This window comes from Zonotrichia leucophrys, chromosome 5 (genome assembly GCF_028769735.1).
Source record: "Zonotrichia leucophrys gambelii isolate GWCS_2022_RI chromosome 5, RI_Zleu_2.0, whole genome shotgun sequence".
NCBI lineage: Eukaryota > Metazoa > Chordata > Aves > Passeriformes > Passerellidae > Zonotrichia > Zonotrichia leucophrys.
In genome coordinates this window covers 33,610,206-33,632,895 of record NC_088175.1, presented here as the reverse complement: position 1 = coordinate 33,632,895, position 22,690 = coordinate 33,610,206, and the positions used below count along the sequence as shown (strand labels likewise).

The 22,690-nt window shown below is 39.5% G+C and overlaps 1 protein-coding gene across 2 annotated transcripts in view; it reads left to right on the top strand.

Moving 5' to 3' along the window:
* AMBRA1 (autophagy and beclin 1 regulator 1) overlaps positions 1-22,690 on the top strand; it is a 125,984-nt gene that overhangs the window by 33,376 nt on the left and 69,918 nt on the right. The window contains exons 9-11 of one of the 2 annotated variants that reach the window (XM_064714473.1): positions 3,588-3,770; positions 16,117-16,200; positions 16,750-16,850. In XM_064714473.1, the coding sequence (XP_064570543.1) occupies positions 3,588-3,770; positions 16,117-16,200; positions 16,750-16,850 (368 nt within the window). The remainder of the gene's footprint in view (positions 1-3,587; positions 3,771-16,116; positions 16,201-16,749; positions 16,851-22,690) is intronic. The other variant, XM_064714474.1, reaches the window with a different exon arrangement.

Below are 22,690 nucleotides of genomic sequence, written 5' to 3'. Positions count from 1 at the left end.
CTTTAGATGGGTTTAGGAAAGCTATGAATGAGGAAATGCAGTAAGTGTAAACTGTATCTGATTTAGCCTTTTGGGGAACTTCTTGCATAGTTGGGTGAATTGAAGGCTACTAGGATTTATCATAAAGAAGAGTACAGGAATGCCACTGAAAATTAAATCTTGAGTTGCTGAAGGATGTTTGTTGTTTTCTGAGGTTTGGGGTGGGGGAGGGGGTTGTTTTCTTCGTCATTAACCCAAAAATGTGCATTTTTATACAGATAATACTCTTAAGTACAAGTTCTGAAATAAAAGGTTGCAAACTGGCCAGATGGTATAATTGTGTTGGTAAATAACTCCTTGCTAACTGTCTCTGTAGGTAAAGCCTTGTAGAGGTGAAATTTTATATTTGGCTTTTTTTCCATTTATTGTGAAGAAAGTTGCCTTGTGAAGTTAATTCAAAGGCTTAGGAATGATGTAAACAAAACTGTAGTGAAGTGAAAGTAAGGTGGAGTATGTGGCTTGTGTATAAGATCCTTGGCAAACCAACCTAGGTGACTGCTGAAGGTCTTGGCAACTGCCTATGAGAAATGCTGATAAATGTAAAAGCTTCTAAATGGCAGTTGGTTAAATGGCAGGGAAAGGGATTGATTTACCTGGAAGGAGGAGAATTATATTCTACAAATGTTGATTTAAAGCTCTTATTACATTCAGGTTTATTTTTGAATGCCAAAAGCTGCTTTATTGCTGGAAGTGCACCATTCATTGTTTCTGGAATGCCTTGTCCAAAGCAGGCAGATTGACAGAGCAGAGATTTTAAGATCTTGTTCTAGCTCTCTGGGAGCTACCTTTTAAAAAAGAAAAGGAGGGCCTGCCTAGGTGTCTGAATTTTGTTTTTCCCTTTTATAAATGTCTACTGTGATGTAAGAAAATGTAAGTATTTGTAAGAATAAAATGTAAGAAAATGGATCAATGCCTGAATCATTTCCTAGCATAAGAGGTATGGTCAAAGATATTTTTCTACTTGAAGCCATTTTAGAACTGATGCAGTGCTCTTCATGTGACAGTTCAAGTGGTTTTAGGTTATGGTAGAAACTGTAGTAGCTGGAGTTTATAAAGAGCTTTGGAAGAAAAGTCCAGTTTTGAAACTCTTCTAAGAAGGTTAATTTGTTCTGGTAAATGTCACTGTCCTTTTCAGAGAATGCGATTCATGGAGGCGTGATCAGTACCAGCTAGAAGTTTGAGTGGGATAGGATTAGAGTCTTCCTCCATAAACCTTACTGGTTTGCTGGGCTAGTAGGATATTTTTAACTGTCCCTTTAACTAGTTGGAAATTTGAAAAGTGATTAAAAGAAGTGTTACTGCATTTTGAAGGGTTTTTTGGTAGCATCATAAGTTCCAAATGTAATCTCTTTAAGAAGCTAAATAACAAGGTGGAGAAGTGAAAGGTGAAATAAACACATCTGTATCTATTAATAAACATCTGTATGTGTCTGTGTGTGTTTGTGTTTTAAATATACATTAAATATGTATACCTCCTTAAGACCACACTGTTTCCAATGGTGTCTTTTTTTAAAGAGTACATAAACTACATGATCTGAAAAATTTATTTTTGACAGCATGTGTATGTGTTAGTTTTGTTTCTGCGTTTACTGTCTGTAATGGTGCTGTTTGAATAACCTAGGTCAGCAGTGAGGCGGGGAGAATATTTTTTGAAGTTCCCTCAGATTTAGAATGAATATTTTGATGTAGACTGCAGCAGTATTTTTCAGTGGCCTTACTGAACTTCACTAAGGTCAGCTTGGCTGTTCTGTCATTCTCCACAGTTTCCATATGTACTGGGCTCAGAAAATAATCTGCAGAAGAATTAAATTAGGCTGTCATCAAAGAACACCTACAATAATCGTTTTTTTAAATAGAAATACTCAATAAGAATTGCATATGCTCCTAGACTCCATATATATATATGTATGTATAAAGCATCACAGTGTTTGTTGGATATATGTCTAGAAAAAAAAATCTAAGCAGCTAGAAAGTATTTTATTCCTTACACCTTTCTCTCTGTGTATAAGACTTAAGCTTCTTGTGTTGTCTTTGAGATCTTTTTCACAGTCTATTCAGTGCACACACCGTGTGCTGTTAGGAAGCTGAATGTGACATCTTGTCATCGGTTATGGCCACTCTTTATTGCCTACTCTTTCTTCTAACAGATATCACCATGTTTTTTCTTCTGGTGTCCTGCAGAATTTTAGAAGACTGCTAAACTCATTCTTCATATTCTTCTGTAAAATTTTCCCTTGGTGTGATACTAGGGAAAATAAAAGTTTCAGTGGTTACACTGCTGGACTGCTGTGACCACTGTTCGTGTTTGCCAGTGTTTGCCCTGTTCCTGTGTTTCTTTTTTTTTTTTCTCTGTACATATTTTGGTGTAGTTTTTTTTTAGGCATGCACAAAGGCGTTGGCTTATGGAAAAGCCCAGAGAAGAGACCAGCGCATTTATTAATGTGCATCTGTAATGCCTTGCTTTTTTGTATTTGGCCTATTAAGTCTTATGGGGAGTAGAGAGAAGTGATGTGTTTGTCCAGCAAAGCCTTCTTCTTTATGTAGGCATGAGCAGGTTTATCTCATTAAACTGCATAAAAGATTCAGGAGGAATCAAGCTGAGTATGTTATTCCTCTTACCCTTTTGATGTTTTTTGGCTTAAGTTTTAACACCTCTGAACCTGTAATCTGTCTCCTAAACTTGTCCTCCCCCCAAATTAGAATTCAAGTCTAACCAAATAAGGCTAATTAAATGGTAAATCAAGCATCTGAAGTGTCTGGATTTTAACACTGAGTAAGTGTGTCACAGAAAACATGTGTGAGGAGCTGTGGATATACACAGGGTGGGAAAAGAGAGTATGTGTTCACTCTCAAGAGAGTAATGCTGGTGTGTCATGGCTGATGCAAACAAATGCTAGGTTATGCATGAGAGAGAATTAAGAGTTAATAACAGAGGAAAGGTTTCCTTTCAGGTGGGATGCAAGGCTTTTAAAGCTCCACTTAGCATATACCTAGTGGATCTGATAAAATTGCTGCTATATAAAATCCCTACCATTTAGATTACAAAGTAGTTAAAGATATGAAACTTTTTTCTCCTGATTGATATTCTGTGGTACTCCCTAACTACCATCAAGACAACAGCACTTTCCTTCGGAGTTTATCTGAACAGTGCTGCTGTTTGGCATTGCAGGCAAAGTTCACATTGAGACTGGGCTTGGTTCTTTTAAGGGATGCTTGCTGAGCTTACTAGAGTGAACTGGTAATAAATGAATCAGTGAGCTCCAGAGAGTACTGAGAAGCAAATTTCTCTCTTCTGTGGATGAGCTTTTTGTCTGTAGGTACTGTGTGGTGCTTCTGTTTGCAAAGGGGATCATGTGGGATTGTAGCATATAAAGGGAAAATTACTTTTCCTTGCTTTCTGTATTTAATCCATCTTACAGATAAAATACAAACAATCAGCCTTGTGATAGGCTGTTACTGGCCTTGCACTTGGAGTTCAAAAGGAAAAATAGGGCTGGCTGTCATTCTAAATTTATGTAATGAGTATTTGTGTATCTTTTCTTGCTCAGGTTGTCTCCTGCTGCATATTATGCCCAGAGGATGATCCAGTATCTTTCCCGGAGGGACAGTATTCGACAACGCTCTATGCGATATCAGCAAAACCGTCTCCGCTCTTCCTCCTCCTCTGCTTCCACTTCAGAGAACTCAAGCCCATCTGTGGAGGGAAATGATCTGGAATTTGAAGATTTTGAGTGAGTGTGTGTGCTGCCTAGCCCTCTTGCTTGCCACTGTTGTCAGCACAGGTCTGCTTTCTGGTTTCCTACTTGGAAATAAACCATATTGTTTATCAGTTGAAGACACCTTAGGCTTCTTGTAGGAACAGATTAAGTAATTCAATCAATAATTAGAGCATTGATTGCTAGAAATAGGTCTAGTCATTTCTATTATGAAAATTAAGTATGTTGTAGGGCTACCTTCAACACATTAGGTATCTCAACCACATTTAGAAGACTGGTTAAATAAAGAAAATAAGATTCTTTTTCTCCAGTAGAACAGATGGGGAGCCAAGAGTTTTACTTGAGTTGTCAAACCTTGAGACAGAACAAGAGTCACTAAGAGGCTTTGCAAGACTTAGTTCTTTGGTCTAAGGCTATAGGAGACACACAGACATGTCCCGTGTTCTGAGTGGTTCTGCTGACGAACTTTTAAAATTTGTTCTCCAGCATCTGCTTTTGGACTTCTGGTGATATGCAGTGTAATTCCAGCAAAATATTTATTGCAAATTTTTAATAAATGGAAGAGTATAGTAATGTATTCCTTACATGGCATATAGACCAAAAGCACAGGAATTTAGATTAAAATCCATCCTAGCAGCAAAGAGACTATAACTTTTCTAGCCTGTCTTCAGTAATTTCTTTTTAAATATGGGATAATTCCTGAGTAGCCCTAAGTATTTCACTGAATTTTCCCCCATTTGTGTATACTGCAATTAAAACAAAGGATAATTCTGAGCAGGGTTGTAGAAGTAGTCTGTGGTTGTACTGTAGTATAGTAGGGTGGTGTGTTTGATGGGAGCTGTGAACTCCTCAAAAAATCTGGATTGTTATGTTGCAGCTGCCAGCAAAGGATGCTGTCAACTTCCCTACTATTTTAATTTGCACATTCACTTGCTGCAGTGGCACATACTTGAGATGACATGTTATTAAAGCTCCATGTCCTTTGTTTCAGGATAAAGTCCCTTTCTGAAGGACACTAGTCGCACTAGCTATTCCCAAAAGCAAGATATTAATCCCTTTCAGACTTTCGAGTGGTAGTAGACTATTTTTTTTCCTTGAAAGTTGTTCTGTGAAGCTGTCATTTCATGCTCCAGCAATTGAATATTCCGAAGTACAGGGTCAGAGAATGTCTTTCCCTCTCATTGTGGCTTTGTTTGTGTAAAATGTAAATGAGGGCAGATAAACTATTAGGCAGTGACTCTTCTGCATTTTCTCAAGCATCCTTGTGGTCTGGAAGAGCAGAAATACGATGGCTGCTGGGCCTTTTTTTGGGAAGTGGGTGTGTTGCAAGCGTAGACCTTACTATTTCCATTATTCCATTTTATTTGTCTGGGGCAGCTTGTTCTGCTAGAGAAGTAAAAGATGGTATGTTCTTTGTTCACAGAGCCAGGCAAATGCCTGTAGAGAAGTGTGTTCCCCTGCAGATAATGTTCACACAGTAAGAGCACCCAGTCAGGGAAGCAATTCAATCAGCCGTACCGAGGTTGTCTTTCATTTCATACTGAGCAAAAAGTGTTCATTCCTTAAAGTGCAGTGCCTGACTTTGTTGGTTGAATATTTCATATCAAATTCTGGTCTGTGCATTCAAGACCTGCTGCCTTTTTACTTCTCTGCTTCATTATTTCTCTTGGCTGATTAGAGAGCGCTGCTATGCAGGGGTCCTTAGAGCTGGAACTCCTCGTGACTCAGTTGATTTCTTCTGCTGAGACTTCACAATTAAATGTCTTACAGAGTTCTTGCTTCTCCTTTGGCTCCTGTATCCCTCCTTGCTTGCTTGTTCACCTGTGCAGTCATGTATTACTTCATGGATGATTTTTCTTGCTGTGGTTCCGATGCCCTGACTTCCCTGTGTCTCCAGATTTGATATGGGGAAGGGTGGTGTTGCCGCTGTGTCTGGCTGTCTGCAGCTCATGCTTTTCTCCTGAAATACAGGGAACTTTTTTTTCCATAAAAGCCAGAAAATTGCCTTGGTGCTTTATCTTTCTAATGTGGCTAATATAATGGATAAATAATCTCTTTTTGTTTCTTAGAGATAAGGAGAAGGGTGTAAGGGACATTAAACACCAGTGCCTTTTACTGTGCATAGAGCACTGGGCAAGGAGTGAATCCTGTGCTTGTACAGGATGCTTGGGAGACAAGCTTCCTCTGCTTTCATATTTTTTGGGATTCAGAGATTTTTTCTCTTCAAAAATTCATTTTGTCTTTTTTTTCAGTTTTCTTTACCTAATGGCCTAGTAAGGGAAGAACTGGGCCTATGTACTGTTTGTGTGTTTATGGCCTCTAAATTTAAAGTTAAAGCCTCTCCTGCGTCTCAGTCAAGGGTGAATTCATTCATAAATACATTTAGTTTGTGATGACAATAGAAGTAGTGTTGGTATAAGAATCTGAAGTAGTGTTTTTTATAGGTGTTAGTAATATCCTTCTTTTACACCAGCTTTTATGGACAGTAGAGGAGGGAGACACACTATACCTGTGTTTTTCAGTCTAAGATGTTCTTTCTCTATATGTGCTCCCTGTGTTTAACCTGTCACTGTTGTCATCTTACTGCTTATTGAATGCAGCTGTCAACTGTAAACTTAGTCATGTCTACATAAAAGCATTTAATACAGTTTGTAATATATATACAGATTGTAATATTAGGTTATTGCCAGATAGATTGATATGAGTGGGTTTTAAGGTTAGCTTTAGTAGAATCCTAAACTAAAATGAAAAGACTTCCTGAGTTATGGAATAAGAATCTCTGAATGAAGAATGACATAATTTTAGTCTTCCAGCATAACTGGTAAAAATAGATTCTTTATAGACAAATTATACATGTTGAACTTTCTAATTTCAAGTTCTTATTTGAGTATCTCATGTTTGCATCACATAGTAAATTGAGATTTTTAAAGCTAAACAATTTTGACTTTTTCAAGAATTTTGATGTGGTCTCTTCTATAGATTTCCTTTAGTCTAGAACAGCTCTCTCATGTTGAAGCCTGTGGGTTATGCTTCTAGGACTCCTTAGATAGTGCGATCTCTGTTATTTCATTTGTAATTCTGAATTTGTCACCATAATAAGAATGTGGAGGTGTTTCTGGAGGTGAATTTTGGCCATCTATGTCCCTTTTTGTCTGAAGTAACTATGGGAGCAAATACAGAAGTACAGGTTTGTTTCATCTGTCAGACTGAAAAGCAGATATAGGACAGTGTACCAGCTCTTAAAGCCTGAGTCAAACCCTTCACTGCAGTTCAAAAAAGGCTTTCAAGCTAAGGCTACAGGTGTGACTGTGGCTGACTCCTCTGTCTATTTTTGAGTGAGGGCTGCCTGACAGAATATAGATAAGAAGGAGCTTGGAGATAACACTATTTTCATGTCTCCAACTTTTCCCTGTTCTGTTTTATCCTTTCTCCTTCCCTGTAGGAGGGTTTGTGCTGGCATGGATGCACTCAGTTGTGCCATTCTCACAGGCTAGGAAGGTCTTTTTTGTGTCTCTATAACAAGATGGGCTTAACCTCACAGGCCTGAAGTCTTGTTCTAGTGCTTCATCTGTTCAATTTCTTTTGAGACACCATGAGCATCCAGACAGAAAATATGAGAACTGTTGGCACTGTTTTACTGGCCCTAATGGACCACCTTGTTTTGTTGGAAGCAGGCTCTTGCCTGCTAAAGATGATTAATCACTTAGGAAAAGCTTACAAGATTGAGAGTGATGTTATTTGGCTTTATTTATCACTTTAAAATCCTTTTGTTTAAGGTAAGTTCTGGACCAAAAGTTGGGGTTTCTCAGATGGGCATCTTGCAAGGGTCTCCTCATGAGTGCATGAGATACATGAGTATCCATCATACTTGCCTCCTGCCATTTTTGGTTGATTTATTGACACTGTCTTGGCAAGAACTGCCAAATCTAAGTTCTTCCAACAGCCTCTTGTCTCGAAGAGACGACCTGCCAGCCAACTGCCACTGTATTGAAGCTGCAAGTCTTACTTCCAGTGTCTTGTATGCAATTTTCATTCATTTTGGAAAATAGTATTGTAGATTCTTTTTGACCTCTTTTATAGGTGAAATGTTTGGTTTGGGAGTCCAGTTTTTGTCATAGTTAGTGCTCCACTTCCAGCTGGCATTCTGGTTTAACTTCTTAACTGTGTTAAGAAGAAAAGTGCATGTCTGATTAGATATTTTTGTGTGAGATATCCAGGCAATCACTCTTCTTCTGGAAAGTCTTCATTTAAAGTATATTTTGTTGTTAGCTTCTTTAGGAACCTTAACTGGGACACTTATACTTGACAGTACTAATTAGTAACTGTCTGGATGCAGTCATGTCTGAACTAACATAAAGCACTGTGAGAGAAAAGGGAAGACAATGGCTGTGGCAATGTGGTTACTCAGTAGTGTGTATTTGGGTAGAAAGTTTGGTTTTGGATTCTGTTTATTGGTCATCTAGTGGAATGGTAGAAGTTTTTAGTCTGATTGTGTATCATTGCTTGCTAGAGACACAGTGCAATGGGAGTACTAACCTGCAGCAGTGCAATCAATTCACTGTGCACCTTCTGGCTTCCCTTAGCACACCATCTACTGAGAGCACATGGGTAGAGCTTGGACTCTTTTTGTAAAATCTCGGTCTTTACTGCCCTCCTTTACAGCTGTCCACCGTGCACTCATTTATTTCAGAGTGGTTTTTTTCCTATCTGGCAACCTTCATTTTCTGCAAAAGAAACTTCTTCAAATAGTAGCCAGGTTTTCTTGTCAAGAGAGAGGAGAGATTGGAATGATTAAACCTTTTTTGTGACACTTTAAATAAGTATAGAGCTTTTGATCTACAGCTCCAGTATGCTGAGACAAGCTCTGTCATTATGGAGAGAGAAGCATGAGGAATCCCAGAGGTAAAGAAGGAGCTTTACTTTGTTGGGGGTCTGTAGGTTGATGGTATGCCAAGTGTTAAGCTCTCATAGGACATAGTGAAGGTGGATAAGAGAGATAACTTGATCAGTGGTATGCTTTTGTTCTAGAAATAGTGATATCATTTCCAAATTACAAGATTTCTAAAAGCAATTAGGGTGGGTTTTCTCCTTTTTCTCCTTGCCATCCTGATGTTTACATCTGCAGTTAAAAAGAGACATATAGGAGATGTGAGAATCTTAATAGGCTCTTCATGTCATTCAAGTGCTGATGGAAATGGATTTTTAGGGTCCACGACAGGTCATTATACTGCAGAAAATGTAGCCTTTTTTCCTGGAAATCTTAGATGAGACAGTTTGTTATCTTTCTTGAGCATCTACAAATAATGTTCTTGCTAGCAATTTGCTATTTGAGTTCACATAAAGCAGGCTATTTGTTTCTTTCTTCCCAGAGCTCCTTTATCTGTTTTTGTGGTTTTTTCATCTGCCTTTGTTTCTTGCCTCACATAGCACTGCGTCATTGTTTTTGATGAAGATGAGTCTGTACAAAACTGGCTTTCAAAGCAGATGCAAATATGTGTAACTTGGTGGTCACTTTCTGGGTTTTTTTCTTCTCTGCTAGAGGTTTCTGAAGCAGTTACCACTGGGTTGTTTCTTCCAGATACACAGCAACTTATGTTAACTATATTCATCATCTTAAACACAATTTCAGGCAAGACAGTTACAGGTGCTGGATGAATGGGAGTGATACTGAACCTACTCTTTGAACTTAATTTTTCAAGGATTAGTTAGAGTGTTAGCTTGTCTTGTGATCTACTCATAGTAGCCTGCAGCTTCACTTTCCCCATTCTTTTAATCTTTTATCTTTTGTGACAGTCGTCTATATTACCCTTATCTTGGTCATAATGTCTAGTAATGTTGCATCGATGCAGTGAACAGGCAATAACTGTTTCCTTGCAGCAGTACTGCAGGATTTTGCTAACCTCTCTAGCATAATGTTGCTTTACCATTAAGTCACATCCCAGCAAGGCAAGTGTTTTCATATCAGGGTGGTGAAAGAATGTGTGCCTTTGGAAAGGTGGCAGTTGCCAGAAAAGCGCCCGTCATACTCCATACTGTTGGTTGCCTGAGTCCGTAGAAACAATTCAGTGTCAAGATGGTAATTCTGAGTTTTTCTAACAAATCTAAACTCTGTCCATTGTTTTCCTTTTGCTTTTATTTTGTGTCTATGCAACTCAGAAATCAAACTAGGTCACCTAGTAGGTGAAGTCCACTGTTAATGAGAGTAATTAGGAAGCAAGCTGTTACTGGTTTGTTGCTGGCCATGCAAGCAGGTAGTGGTCTGCATTCTTGAAGCCCATAGATCTAACAGATTAGCGTTGCTTGTGAAGTTATGGTTTCAATTCTGTTTCCTTTGCAAGCATAACAGTGTGATGGATTTTTTTAAAAAGAGACAAAAGTTGATGCCTCTCTAGCTTTGTCTGGCTGCTGATGTTTCTGCTTTCTAATGATTCACTGTAGCTGTGAAGTGTATCAGTCTTATTCTAAAACAGCATTATCAGTTTGTGAGCCCACCACACAGTGAGCTGATTAAAATAGAAATAACTGGATCATGTGCCTAGAAAAGAGTGAGTGCTTCATTCTAGTTCCAAATCAGTCTTTCTCTGAAGCATTTAATCCTTGGCATTTTACAGGCAAGTACTGCTATTTCTCTTGACCTCTCATATGTGATAATCCTTTTCTGAAACACTTGATCTTCTGAAGTGCCATTTTTAATCTTATAAATACATTTTCCCCTGAGCAGTGCTTTGAGTGGTAATCAAGACTGGGGGGTTTGTTTCTCTTCGGTCAGCAAAGCCATCAGTAACTCAACAGTCTGCTGTTTTATAGGAAGTTTTAGTTGATAAATAGATACACATTTTCTCTGGTGGTCCTTTCCAAAAGCTCCTATTGAGAGATTGGCATTTCAGCCTTCAGAAGAATGCAGAATGATGGAAAGGCTTGACTGACTTGTCTAACTTCTTTATCAATTACTGTGTTAAAAATCTATTCTAGTTCCTGTCTCTCCAGCTGGCCACCGTCACTCTTGGTAGTTTCCCTACTATTTTTATTTTTCAGTTGATTTTGGCTTCCAGTCTTGCACTTGGGACCTCACTCCACAACCATACATTTAGTGTCAGGAATGTATTTTTGTGTAACAAATGCACATTTTTCTTGTTTTTCTTGTTGTTTCCCTCAGTTCTGCCTCAAGTACTTCTTCAGTAATGACTGTATGCTTCAGAGATGGGTTTATAAATGTATAACTTTTTTTTTACCAGATTATGTGTGTTCTTTTAGATATACTTTAAAAAAACTGTACAGTAGTCATTTAAATCTGTGGATGTCAATATTTGTACCCTTTTTGATAGAACCTATGCTCCTGGCTTCCTTCTTTGTATCAACTTGTGGAAATAACTCTCCTCTTAGATAAGTTAGTTGTCTTTAATGTTTCACCTTTAACATAATCCTGGTTTTAGGTGAGATACATTTGTCCAAGGAGCCAGAAGTAGGGTGATCCCCTTTTCCTGGTTTGAGTTGGTAACTTCTCCAAGCCTTGAGGATTTTGAGTAAAGTAGCACATGCTGTACGGAACCTTTATTTTTGAATAAGACACTAGTGTAACTCATCCAGGAGATACTATTTTAGCTACTATGCCCCTATGCAGAATTGCAACCATCTTACAGTGTGGCTTTTCCTTTTGTCTTCTAGGATGCCTGTCGCTCACTAAAACATTCAGAATGACAATGATTTATATTGGTGTTTACCTCTCTGTTTTGAGAGGCTTATTTACTGGAAGTGCTCCCATTTTTCTCTAAATTGATTTCTGTTAGATGCTCAGGATCTTGCAGGATCAGACAGATTAAAGTGTTAATATCTGGTATTTGCTGCTTCTCTGAGTGGTGAAGTTAGTAGTTAACTTTCTGTCATAGTGTCCCCAACACTGTATGTTACCTAACCCATCAGGACGGTGCTGGAAAGTAATCAACATGTTCTTAGAACCACCAGCAAAAGTGATGTTCTCTTCCTCATCTTTTTTCCTACTTCTGTACCCTTTCTAAAACACAGTACACGCTTTGTCTTGGAGTACTGTGTAACTCTAGAAGAGTACACTCTTCTAAAGTCGTATGTCATGTGTTTTCATCCAAATCAGCAGTGAATCCTGTGAAGTAAGTTGCAAGATTGCAGGATCTGCTTCTGCTTTAGTATGGCCAGTTTAATATGCCATCTTCCAGGAACCCACTTTAGAGGACTTGCAGTGAGACCTGACCAAGCAGTAAAGCCAAATGAGTTTGCAGTGTCTGGTAACCTCCTCTGAGCTCTTGATAGGACCTTTGGGCTGCTCCTGCCCTCTGTCCTATCTCCTCTGAAGTAACCTGCTGCAATTAGCAAAAAAAATACAGCAAGTCAGTACAGATAGTTCACATTTTCTCAGTGCTTCAAACATTGTTTTTTTTCTGCTGCATGAAGATGGTGCAACTTCCAGTGTTGACCTTAAAGGAAAGTAGTAGATGCCACTCAAACAATTATTTAGCATTTCTATTGTATGTGAGTGTCTAACCTATGCAATACAAATTGATTTAGTATTTTAAATTGGATTGCATGAAACATGATAAAATGCTGAAAATATGAAAGAATTGGCTTGGTGTGATACAATTTGATTCCTCTGAACTTACATGGCTTACTAGTGCTGGCTTTGATAATTAAATGGCTTTTCAAAATGGTCATTGTTGACCTAATTCTATTGGCAGTGTAGTCAGTGGGAGTTTTAATATTGACTACAATGGGAACAGTTAGACCAACAGATTGCATTAGAAATCCCATGCTGTGTGTTTAATTTCACTTCCTGATACAACAATCTCTAAATATTAAAGTGAATTCTTGCCAAGACAGAAAAGCAGAACATGGCGCTTTTTTTTGTCCTTACTGTCTTCTGTATCCGCTGTTATTAGTGCAGTAGCCAAGTTACCAGATGAAAAAGAATGCCTTTTTCTCCAAACTTTGGGATGCAAAATTTTGTATCTCTTTCTCTGTTTTCAGAGCTGGTATTGCTGGTCCATTAAATTTACGTTAGTCAATTTTTTCTCTCAACAATCAAACAAGACAACAGAAGAAAAATCCAAGGGGATTTGACTGTCTTATCCAATTTAGGATAAACTTGCATCCTTCTTATGCCCTATTAAATGTCCATATTTCTCCTGAATTCTTGGGAATTGCTTTCTTTTCATGCTCCATTGTAGGTTGATGTTAATATTATTTCTCCCCTACCAGGTCTTATTCTCCACATCACTGTTTTGATTTGTGCCACCATGGTATCTGAACAACTGATGAATAACCTGAATTTTGAGCCAGACCTTAAAAGTTATTTTGTCCATTTGTTAGTTCTTCCAGTTTTCCTGCTGAGACAAATTAGTGTGTTAATAATTAGAGTATTACATTTCCCTTGTCGCCTTGCTGTGGTTTATTTCATTTACTTTAGCAAGGTTATTGAGTTGCTTTATAGCAGAGGCTTTTTTTAGTGTAGATTCACACACACACTGAGGAATTTGCTTTCCACTTCTGCAGGTAATGTTAATTAAACTATCCAGTGTGAATCATTAGCTAATGAATCTGTAGGTAGTTGACACTAAATAGAAAGTAGAGCATTAGATCTTCATCAGTACTTTAGGGAGCCTTGGAAACTTCTCATTTCTTGCTGGAGTGCTTCACGCTGGCGCTGCAGTGTGCTAACATCTGCTCTCCTCCCTCTGTCAGCAGGCTGTGTGTGCTACAGAAATAACACAAAGTGCCACCCATTTTCACCAATCTGTAGGGCATTCTTTATTTTCCTTTTTAGAGGGTGCAGAAATAATCTTCAGCTGGCACCAGGGTAATATCAGCGGTTCTAGCTTTGCAATGCTGGACTAGACACTCTTTCATGTAGTTGTTGAACATGGGAGTTTAGATATAAATGACTCTATAAATTAGTAATTCAGAGTAATGTTTAGTAATATTTTTCTTTATTCCAGGAGAGTATAGCTTACACTTCTACTTACAGTAAATAGGAATTCTAGCATTCTTGAAGGATAGCCACTTTTCTTACTCCCTTCAGTCTTGAGTTATAGAACAGGTGGCCACTGGGATGTGGGTTTGTGTTTTTTATTTATTTTTTTAAAGGGATGTTAAAAATATATGTCTGTCTTTTGCATTAGTAGAGGCTGTCTCTGTCATGGTGAAAACTGAAAAAAATCCTAGTCTATATTTTTCCCTTTTAGGCATTTTCCCGTATTGTCAGGAGATTCTGTACGCAGTAAATAAATAGGGAAGTACAAGATGGACTTCTCACATCAGAAAGTTGCCTTGGTTAGAAAATGTGTCTGAAAATGTTTTTGTGGATGCTAGGAGTTGTGGCTAGTAGCAATTAAAAAAACTTGAACAATTAGTTCCTCTAGGTCTCTTGATTTAGTCTGTAGACTTTGCTCTTTTATCTCCTTATGTTTGCTGGAGCTAATTTTTCATTCATTTTGAAACCTGCTGCTGAGATTCTCTTCAACTGGAGAGTTCTGTAGAGTGTAGTCCTGCTGTTGGTGCTCTTGCTGATATTTGTCCATTACAAAAGTGTCTTCCAATTCCAATAAATGTCCAAAGTAAATAAAAACCCTGAAAACGGTTTTGTTGCTTTTCTCACAGGGTTGCATATCTGTGTCATTTCAAAAGCTGCTACATGGAGGTTTTTAAAAAGTATTTCTTGTCTTCTGCTAGCTCTTACTGTGTGTGATAAGATCTGGAACATGACATTTCTTTTTCCTTTGGTCTTTTCTCTTTAGCAACAAAAGTTGATATGTCAGCACTCAAGTTTGCAGGATTCCTTCTGTTATTGATCTCCATCTTAATAGGCTGGAGGCCTGTGATAAAAGAACAGCAGTAGCTTTTGCATTTCTGATCTCAGGAACCCTGCTGGTTACACAAAATCCTGAGGGTGAGGTGCGGCTTTGGCTGTGAACTGCAAATGCTGCATCTACAGTGGGAGGAGAAATGGAAGCTTTGAGCTTGGATTCAGATTTGGTTTTGGTGAAATGGCTTGAAACACTAACGAGCTTTGCAGAAGAACCTCTGCTTTTGTGTTCCTGGGTTCCTCAAGTGTGTGGGAAACAGCCACGTAATAGACTTTCTTCTCAGCCCACGTTTCTTGCTCACTGACTTCATAAAAGCAAAACGAAGAAAAATTATAAAATGCGCAGCTTGCTGGAGTGGGTTAGAAATGTGCTGCTAGTGCATTGCATAAGGAATATTTAGTTTCCTAGTGATTTCAAGGCTCTGCAAGTAATATTCCCCCTTCAACTGCTTGGGAAGGAGACAGGGCTGCAATTATAGATGGGGATTTGGAATCCATGGGGAGCAGATTTGTTACTTGTGCAAGGTCATACAGAGAGTAAATTTCTGAACAGAGAAGAAAGCACTGTTTAAGGTCTCTTTCAGAACTCCAGAGTTCTCATGGAGTCTCATTATTTTCCTTGCAGTTTTAGTGCTGTATAATTATAAGACACCTTGTGGCCTAGGAATGCAATATCAGGAATTGTGTGTGATGGGGATTCTAAAGGTCCTCCAGTTTGATCTCCTGCTTGTTGCACAGCTGTCATTACCAAAACCAGACTGGGCCACCCTTGAGTTTGTCTAGCTCTTATCTTGAGACTTACAAGGATAGCAGCTCTGCAGCCTCTCCATGAAAGCCTGTTCAGTGTTACACTGCTGGAGAAGTGCTTTCCTGTGTCTGCTGTAGGACAATAGATGCTAGACCCTTTCCCCTTGTTCCCCAAGGCCCAGAAAGAGAATTGTTATTGTGAAACAGAATGAGATGTTGTTCAGGAGATGCAATTTTGTCTGACACCACCTAACACTTCTGATTTAACTGGAAGAGCTTATGAAAAGTGAGATAGTTTTAAGATCTGATGACACTTAAACTGGACCTTCAGGGAAGGAACACAAAAGAATAGTCTGCAGATTTTGCTCTTTTGCCTGCACTCCTGGGAATGAAAATGTGAACTTTAACAGATCTCTTTGACTAACAGAAGGTTCTTCTGAGGACTGGGGTGAGCTTGCTTTGTGCTTTCCTGGTCAAAATTCTGATGTTTCTCTTTCATTTGCTCAGGTGCTGACATTGATTCATTGACTCTCTGTGGTTTTGTTGATACTTTTGAGACATTGTCAAACAATGAAGAAAGTGAACTTTAGGGTTATCCTTATATAAAACCGGCAGAGGATTTGGTACAGTTACTCGTGTGAATTTGGGACATTGGCAGCGTAAGAGCTGTTGAGTCTCTGTAGCATACTCAGGTTGACTAGGTGATGCCACTGGTGTTTTGTTTTCTTGGAAAATGCTTTTATTACATAGTATTTTTAATGTACAGTAATTTTCTTTCTTTTGCTGAAGGGACAATGGAGACCGATCCAGGCACCGAGCTCCCCGGAACGCCCGCATGTCTGCACCATCACTGGGGCGCTTTGTCCCGAGGTAATGCATCTGTGGGTAAGAGCAAAATGTGTGGAAATCCTGGAGTTACCAGCAGTACAGCTCTCTGTACTCTGTCCAAGAGTCCTTCTCTTAGACAGGGCTTCTTTATCCATGGTTTGTACTTTCTGGGATCTCGGGATGGTGTGTTAGTATGAGCTGCTTGTCTTGTGATGTTTGAAAGATAGCATGGTCTTAGTGCTTTTTACTTACAGGCTGAGGTCACAGTGTGAAGGCAGAATAGGAGGAGAAAAGAATCTGATCAGAGATTATCAGCACAATGTGCTGGTTTGAGATGAGGAAGCTATTGTGGGAGGTAGAGGATTTGTTTAGTGCTGATCTTTGCAGCCACGTTGATCAGAGGAGGATCTAATCTGTAATTTACTTTTTGTTTGAAGCAGGGAAGTGGTTGGCTAAGCAGAGGATTCCAGCCTTCCCTCTACTGTAGTCTGCTGGAATGTAGTCATATTTCCTCAAAGTAATTGCAGTGGCTCTTCAGGGCTGTAGTACACAGGATTGCTTTCTCCATGTTTTACTCTCTTTGTTTTGCAGACGCTTCTTGCTGCCAGAGTATTTGCCTTATGCTGGGATTTTCCATGAACGAGGACAGCCTGGCTTAGCCACCCATTCCTCTGTCAACAGGGTCTTGGCAGGTAATGAGATTTCCTTATTTGCAGTAGTCATGTATGTTAGTGGTGTTTTCTTATGAATCTGAACAGAGAAGGATTGATGAGGAGAATTAATTCCAACTTTTGAGGTTCTATTTAAGTTGTCTGAAGCAAGAGAAAGGACTGTTGGATTGATGTAGTAAGCTGTCATTCAAGTGCTTGAACATTGCAGATTCCATGCTTCAGGTATGTGTGGAAGTGTCTGCATGAATTGGGGACGGGTATTAACAATTCTCCCTTTATTTAACTTCTTTCCCTATTCCTAGATATCTTTTTTTAAACAACCTGACAGACTAATGATCGGCTTGCTGCAGGTCCTTCTAATTGAATTATAGGGTGCCTTGTTCATGTTCCGGCTAGGAAGACGCACACAAGGCAATGTGGGATTCAATTAGGATCTTAATAAGTGCATATTAAAAAACTCAGCTGCCACCACATACAGCACACAGGCATTTGGGAGCCTTAGAGGGCAAGTGGAGGTGGAAAGGGAGGTGGGGGAAAGAGGAGGAGGAGTATGGCAGTCTGGCAGTTCATGAATGAGATGGTTATGGATGACACATATCTTGAGGGTGAGTCTTTTTTGGCTGGGTCTGAGTTGCTCTCTAATTAACCCCGGTGTGGGGGAGTAATTTTGAAGCTTGGAGAATAACAAGAGATGATGTATGGACAGGTAGGTTGGGATGTGGTTTTCCTCCTTCCTTTAGGTAATCACAGGACCATCACTGAAAGGAGTGCTGAAAGGTTTTTCAAGAGGCTGCATGACTCTTTATGTTATCCAAAGGCACAATCAACTATGCCTAAGTCATTTTTGACAGGATTTATCTAATCTGATTTTATTGGAGATTTCCCAGTCATTTTGGGGTAGAACTGTTGCTGGTTTTGCAGTGCTGGTTCAGTATGGCAGTGGTCTTGTCTTTGATAGTAGATTTCCATCATTTTCCAGACTTCTGTCTCCCTGGACATTTTGGGCTGAGTGGTTCCCAGTGCTGTTGAGTCATAAGAACTGAGCCAAAGTCTCATCCAAAGGACCTGTGCTTGTATCCCTCAGGGAACAGTGGAGCTAACCTGTAGTGTTAGCTGACGCATGTACTTGCCTGTGCTTGCTGCCTGTGTGGGCTTTGGCTGTTGGCACGTGGAAGCAGCACACTGGCAGATAATTACTTGCTGCCAGGCAACATTGCAGAACTCTTGTGTTGCCCAGCTTTGCTGGAGACACCTGCCTTCGTCCCTCCTCCAGGCCTCCTTGGAGTTTGCCTGTTCCACTGTGGCTGGGAAATAGCTGGCTTTTTCATCTATGCTTTTTGGGGAATTTGAGCCCCAAAACACATATGCTTGCTGTTTCTTGCACATATGCCAAGAATAACAAAGAAAGACAGAAACTGTAATCGTGGAGGTTTCAAAAATCACGATCAGTTTTTTCTGTGTGATGCTGTGCTTAGCCTTTGTAAGGCAAAGTTTGTTCACTCTGGCAGTGTTGTGGAACCTCACACTGGGAATGGCTGGGACTCTACAGTAAAGGCTTTCATTGACCTAAATATAAAATTTATTCTTCAAATACAGTAACTGCTTGTGTTATGTTGGTTTAGTATTTGGTTTATTTTACCCATGCTTTCAGCTTTCAAAATGCTTTTATACATCCATGCTCAAAAACTTCTTCATGTGTTGCGGGAAAAAGGAGAGTTGAAATTGAAAATACTAGGTGGAGGCATGACAGGCAAGAACTAGAAGATGAGGTTGCAATTGTGGAATAGCCAGAGAATTTCTTATACCCATTATGTTGGTCAGCAGCGTTGTAATTTTCAGTAATGTATTTCAGAGCCATTGAATGTTACAGTGCTGATAGTATACTTTCCTTTATATTTAGCCTGTGCCAAGGCTTGTGGTAGCTCTTTCTTCAGTATCATGCTGAAAAACCTCTATTCAAACTCAAAAGTACTTTAACCCTGGCCTAGTAGTTATGGGTGAGGTTGACAGCCTTGGCTGAGGAAAAAATCAATCATCTATTTTCCCATTAACAAAGGCTAATCTAAGCTTGAATGCTTTGAATTGCTTCATTCTACCATGTATCCAGACTGTCATTTTTGAATTATGTTTAAATGCAAAAATGCCAAATGTATTATGTAACCTCTACAGCATTTGAGAAGAGATACCAAAAAACCCTGTATTGCTAACTTGACAGTTTTCTAAAAACTGACAGTAGACTTCTGTGATCAAGTAAGACTGAGAACTGCTGTTTGGAAAAATACATCCAATTGTACTTCTGCTCCTGTCCACTGCCCCATTTACTGCTATATACTGAGAGGAAATCAAAGGAGCAGATGGAGATTTTAGTGTGTGAATTACTGTGGTGTGCTGACTAAATTTCTTAATGTCAGAGCTCTTACTGTCAGGTTCTGTCCGTTTACTTTCAGCTCTCTGCTTGATGTGAGGAGCTTTCTGTTGTTTAAGTGTCATTCTCACGCAAGTGTTACACAGACAATTGCTGCACGCTAGGGAGGACTGCCTCGAGACTGAATCCTTACAGTCAAATTTAATGAACCCCTAGAAATTGCAGGTTGTCTCTGCAGATGGACTAGTCCAGCAGTGCAGTGGGTTGGGCAGAATGACTAACATGCCAGGCAGAGCTTAGGTCAAATCAGAGCCCTTTGTCCTAGTCGGGACTGGTGGCCATCCTTGTGCCAAGGCACTTCCCGGCAAAGCATGGGAATGGTAGCAGCAGATGGGTAGAGTAGGTGGGAGCCCAGGGGGAGAATGAAGAGATACCAGTCAACATGACAGACAGGGAGCTCTCCATGCCAGCAGCCTAATTTGCATGGAGCACTGGAACAGCAACTCCCCCCAGCAGCACCTGCCTGCCTCATTATCTGCCGGTGCAGTTCAGATCTCTCAGCTGATACAGAATGCTGCATCACTGTGCTTTCTGGCACCAAGTAAAACACCATGTGAAAATATATTACATCAACATTGTTACCTTTAGCATTGAAACTTGTAATCACACCAAAAAGTGTTGGTAGTTTGACAAGTTATATTTTTCTGTAAAGTCTGCGTTGATTGGCAGTAATTACACTGTCCTCCTTTAATCCTTTATTAACTGAGTCTTATATCAGCTTTTTCATTATTTTGTCTGGAATCAATGTCAAGACTGACAGTCTCATCCTATTTCAACCTTTTAAAATACTGGTATAACACTAGCATATTTTTCAATCTTCCATATTCCCCTGTATTTCAAGACTCATCAAGAAACCCGAGAGTTCATTTGGCAGCTTTTTTAAGGCTTTTGGTGGTGTGGGCTGCAAGCCACCCTCTGCACTCTCCTCTCCTTGGTGAACTGCCCTAAGTGATGGAGTTGTGGTCTCCAAGGAAACATCCATACAGTGAAAGCTAGTTGAAGTGGTTGGTTGCTAAAGTGATGATGAAAGCAGTAAATATATTTTGGTTTCTCACTTCATATGGCTGATTGATTGCATGTGACAATGTAGGTGGAATACTGCATCTTGGGGCCATTTCAGTCTTAGAATCTCTTGGGTTCTCTGCCATTTGTGGGCCAACAGAGTGGGGGTTTGATTTTTGGTTTGGTTTTCTTTTTCCTTCTTTTTTTGAATGTCTTTTTCCCTTCTACACTTCCCAGGAGATACCAAAAAGATGTTCTGGGGGTTGAGATTACACCTTTTCTAGTGGGAGTTAGTACTGCTGCAAAGCTCAGCAGCGCTAATATTTCCAAAGAACACACAGCTCAGTATTGTGTTTACTACTTCTTACTGCTTTTTTGAAATGTTTCTGTAAGCTGAGTATTGCTGCCCACTGTTTTGTTTGGCTTTGTTGTTTGTTTGCTTCTTTGGTTCATTTATTTGTTGGTTTTGGTTTGGTTTTTTGTTTGTTTTTTTTAATAAATTTCTCTTTGTCCTAAGTTGCATTGGGAAGCAGGACACTGTTGTGATGGGCAGGTTACAGATATCTTTTGGCATCTGGTAGCACAGACCAGGATGTCCATTTTAATATCTTCTTTTAAATCCATAGATACATTCAAAAGAAAAGGTCTGCATCATTGCCGCTGAAGTGCTTGTGACCTCTTGTTCCCCTCTGTGAACTTTTGCCTCAGCTTTATAGTAATTGACTGCTTTGGGATGGACAGAGTCATGCTAATAGTATAGTGAAACAAAGAAGACTTTAGTTTCAGTTCAGTGGAAGCTTAGGGGAAGAAGAGAATCAGTGTTTCCCAAGGAACTTTGCAGAAGGCTTTAAAAATTGTCACAAATACCATTTTGTTGGCATTTCTGTTATTACTCATTAGACGACATACAGATGAAAGTTTATGATGGAGTTACCTAGCTTTGTGAAATGTTGCTGTCTTTCCTCACTTTGTGTTAATAGGGTTCTATTCAGTTATGTGTATCTCAACAAACAAAATATTTTTCTTTGTGTGGTCATAGGTTATGTTTATCTGTTCTGGCTTTGCCACCAGACTTTTATCTACTAAAACACAATCCAGCACAGTTGCTGTGAGTCTTCCACCTTGTAGGCAGATCCAGATTCCACAGAGTTTAAGGTTTGAGTGATACAAATTCTACATTTACAGTTTCTGAATGATTTCGTTGCTATCTCAGGGTAAAATATTCAGACCAAAGACTGAACACTTACATGTAGTCAAAGAGGGAGCTTGATTATAGATTTTTCCATATCCCACAGCTATTCAGGGTATAGCCTGCCACAAGTGCAATAATGGTTCAGCTTTGGATATCTCTGCCGGAGTTGCCAAAGCAAGCTGTCTGTAGCCTTCTTACACTGGGGTGGGGGTGAGGCCATGGATGAAGCTGAGAATCAGTTGATCCCTTTAGAGTCTAGAATTTTGAAGTGGGAAGTCTGGCTGTTGTTTCCCCAAAATCTTATAAGCTATGCTGTTCTTTAGAGCTTTACTTCGTGGGAGAATTCGAAATCATGTGTCTTCTGATGAATTTATATTCTTCAGCCAGCAACGGCTGACACACAATTGTTAGAGTGTATGAAGTTTCATCGTGGTGAAAATTAGCTAAGATGGGTAGTGTCATCCTTCTGGGACAGGAAGGATGTGATTGAGCATGCAATAGTTCTCCTAATAAGAATTATGATGATGGCCTCTCACCAGTGACATGCACTAGTTAAGGTACCTTCTGGTGCACATTCCCAATCTATTAATCACTCTAGCTGTATTCAGGGCTGATGTTCACAAGTGAATGGCTCTAACCTAAAGCCAGCTAAATGGATATCATTGAGCCTGTGGTATATGCAGCTGCATAGACTATTGGTTGCCATTGCAACTTGAGTTAGCCCTACAGTAACCTTTCACTTCTACTCTAATGATAGAAGTGATCATGATAAAAGGTTTCTTTGCCTTCAAAACCATGTTGAAGGCAGATTTCCAGTTCCTCTGGCATTTCAGGTGTGATTTCCTCCTGTGGCTCAGATCATCTTGACCTAATCCTGTTCTATCATGTACAGTATGCTGTTAATTCTGTTCTGAGATGCTCTCATCCCTCAAATGTGCTTGTAGTGATGCACAGCTGGGCAGGGTAAGACAAAGATAACTTGAGAGCTCCATAAGACCAGCAAAAGTTGATAGGAAGGCTCACTGCCAGTTGTCTCCAATGTACCCATGCTTTTCTCAGTATTACTAGTTATGTATTTTCTGTACAGTTCCCTGAGATTTGAGTGTTATTCTGAATCTGTACCTTTAGCTGTCCATCACTGGCTTATTGATATTGGCTTGCTTCTGCCTTTTCATCCGAGACAGCTGTATGAATTTGAATTAGTGTCCTGATCTAATCCTGCTTTTCACAGTAGAGAGTTCT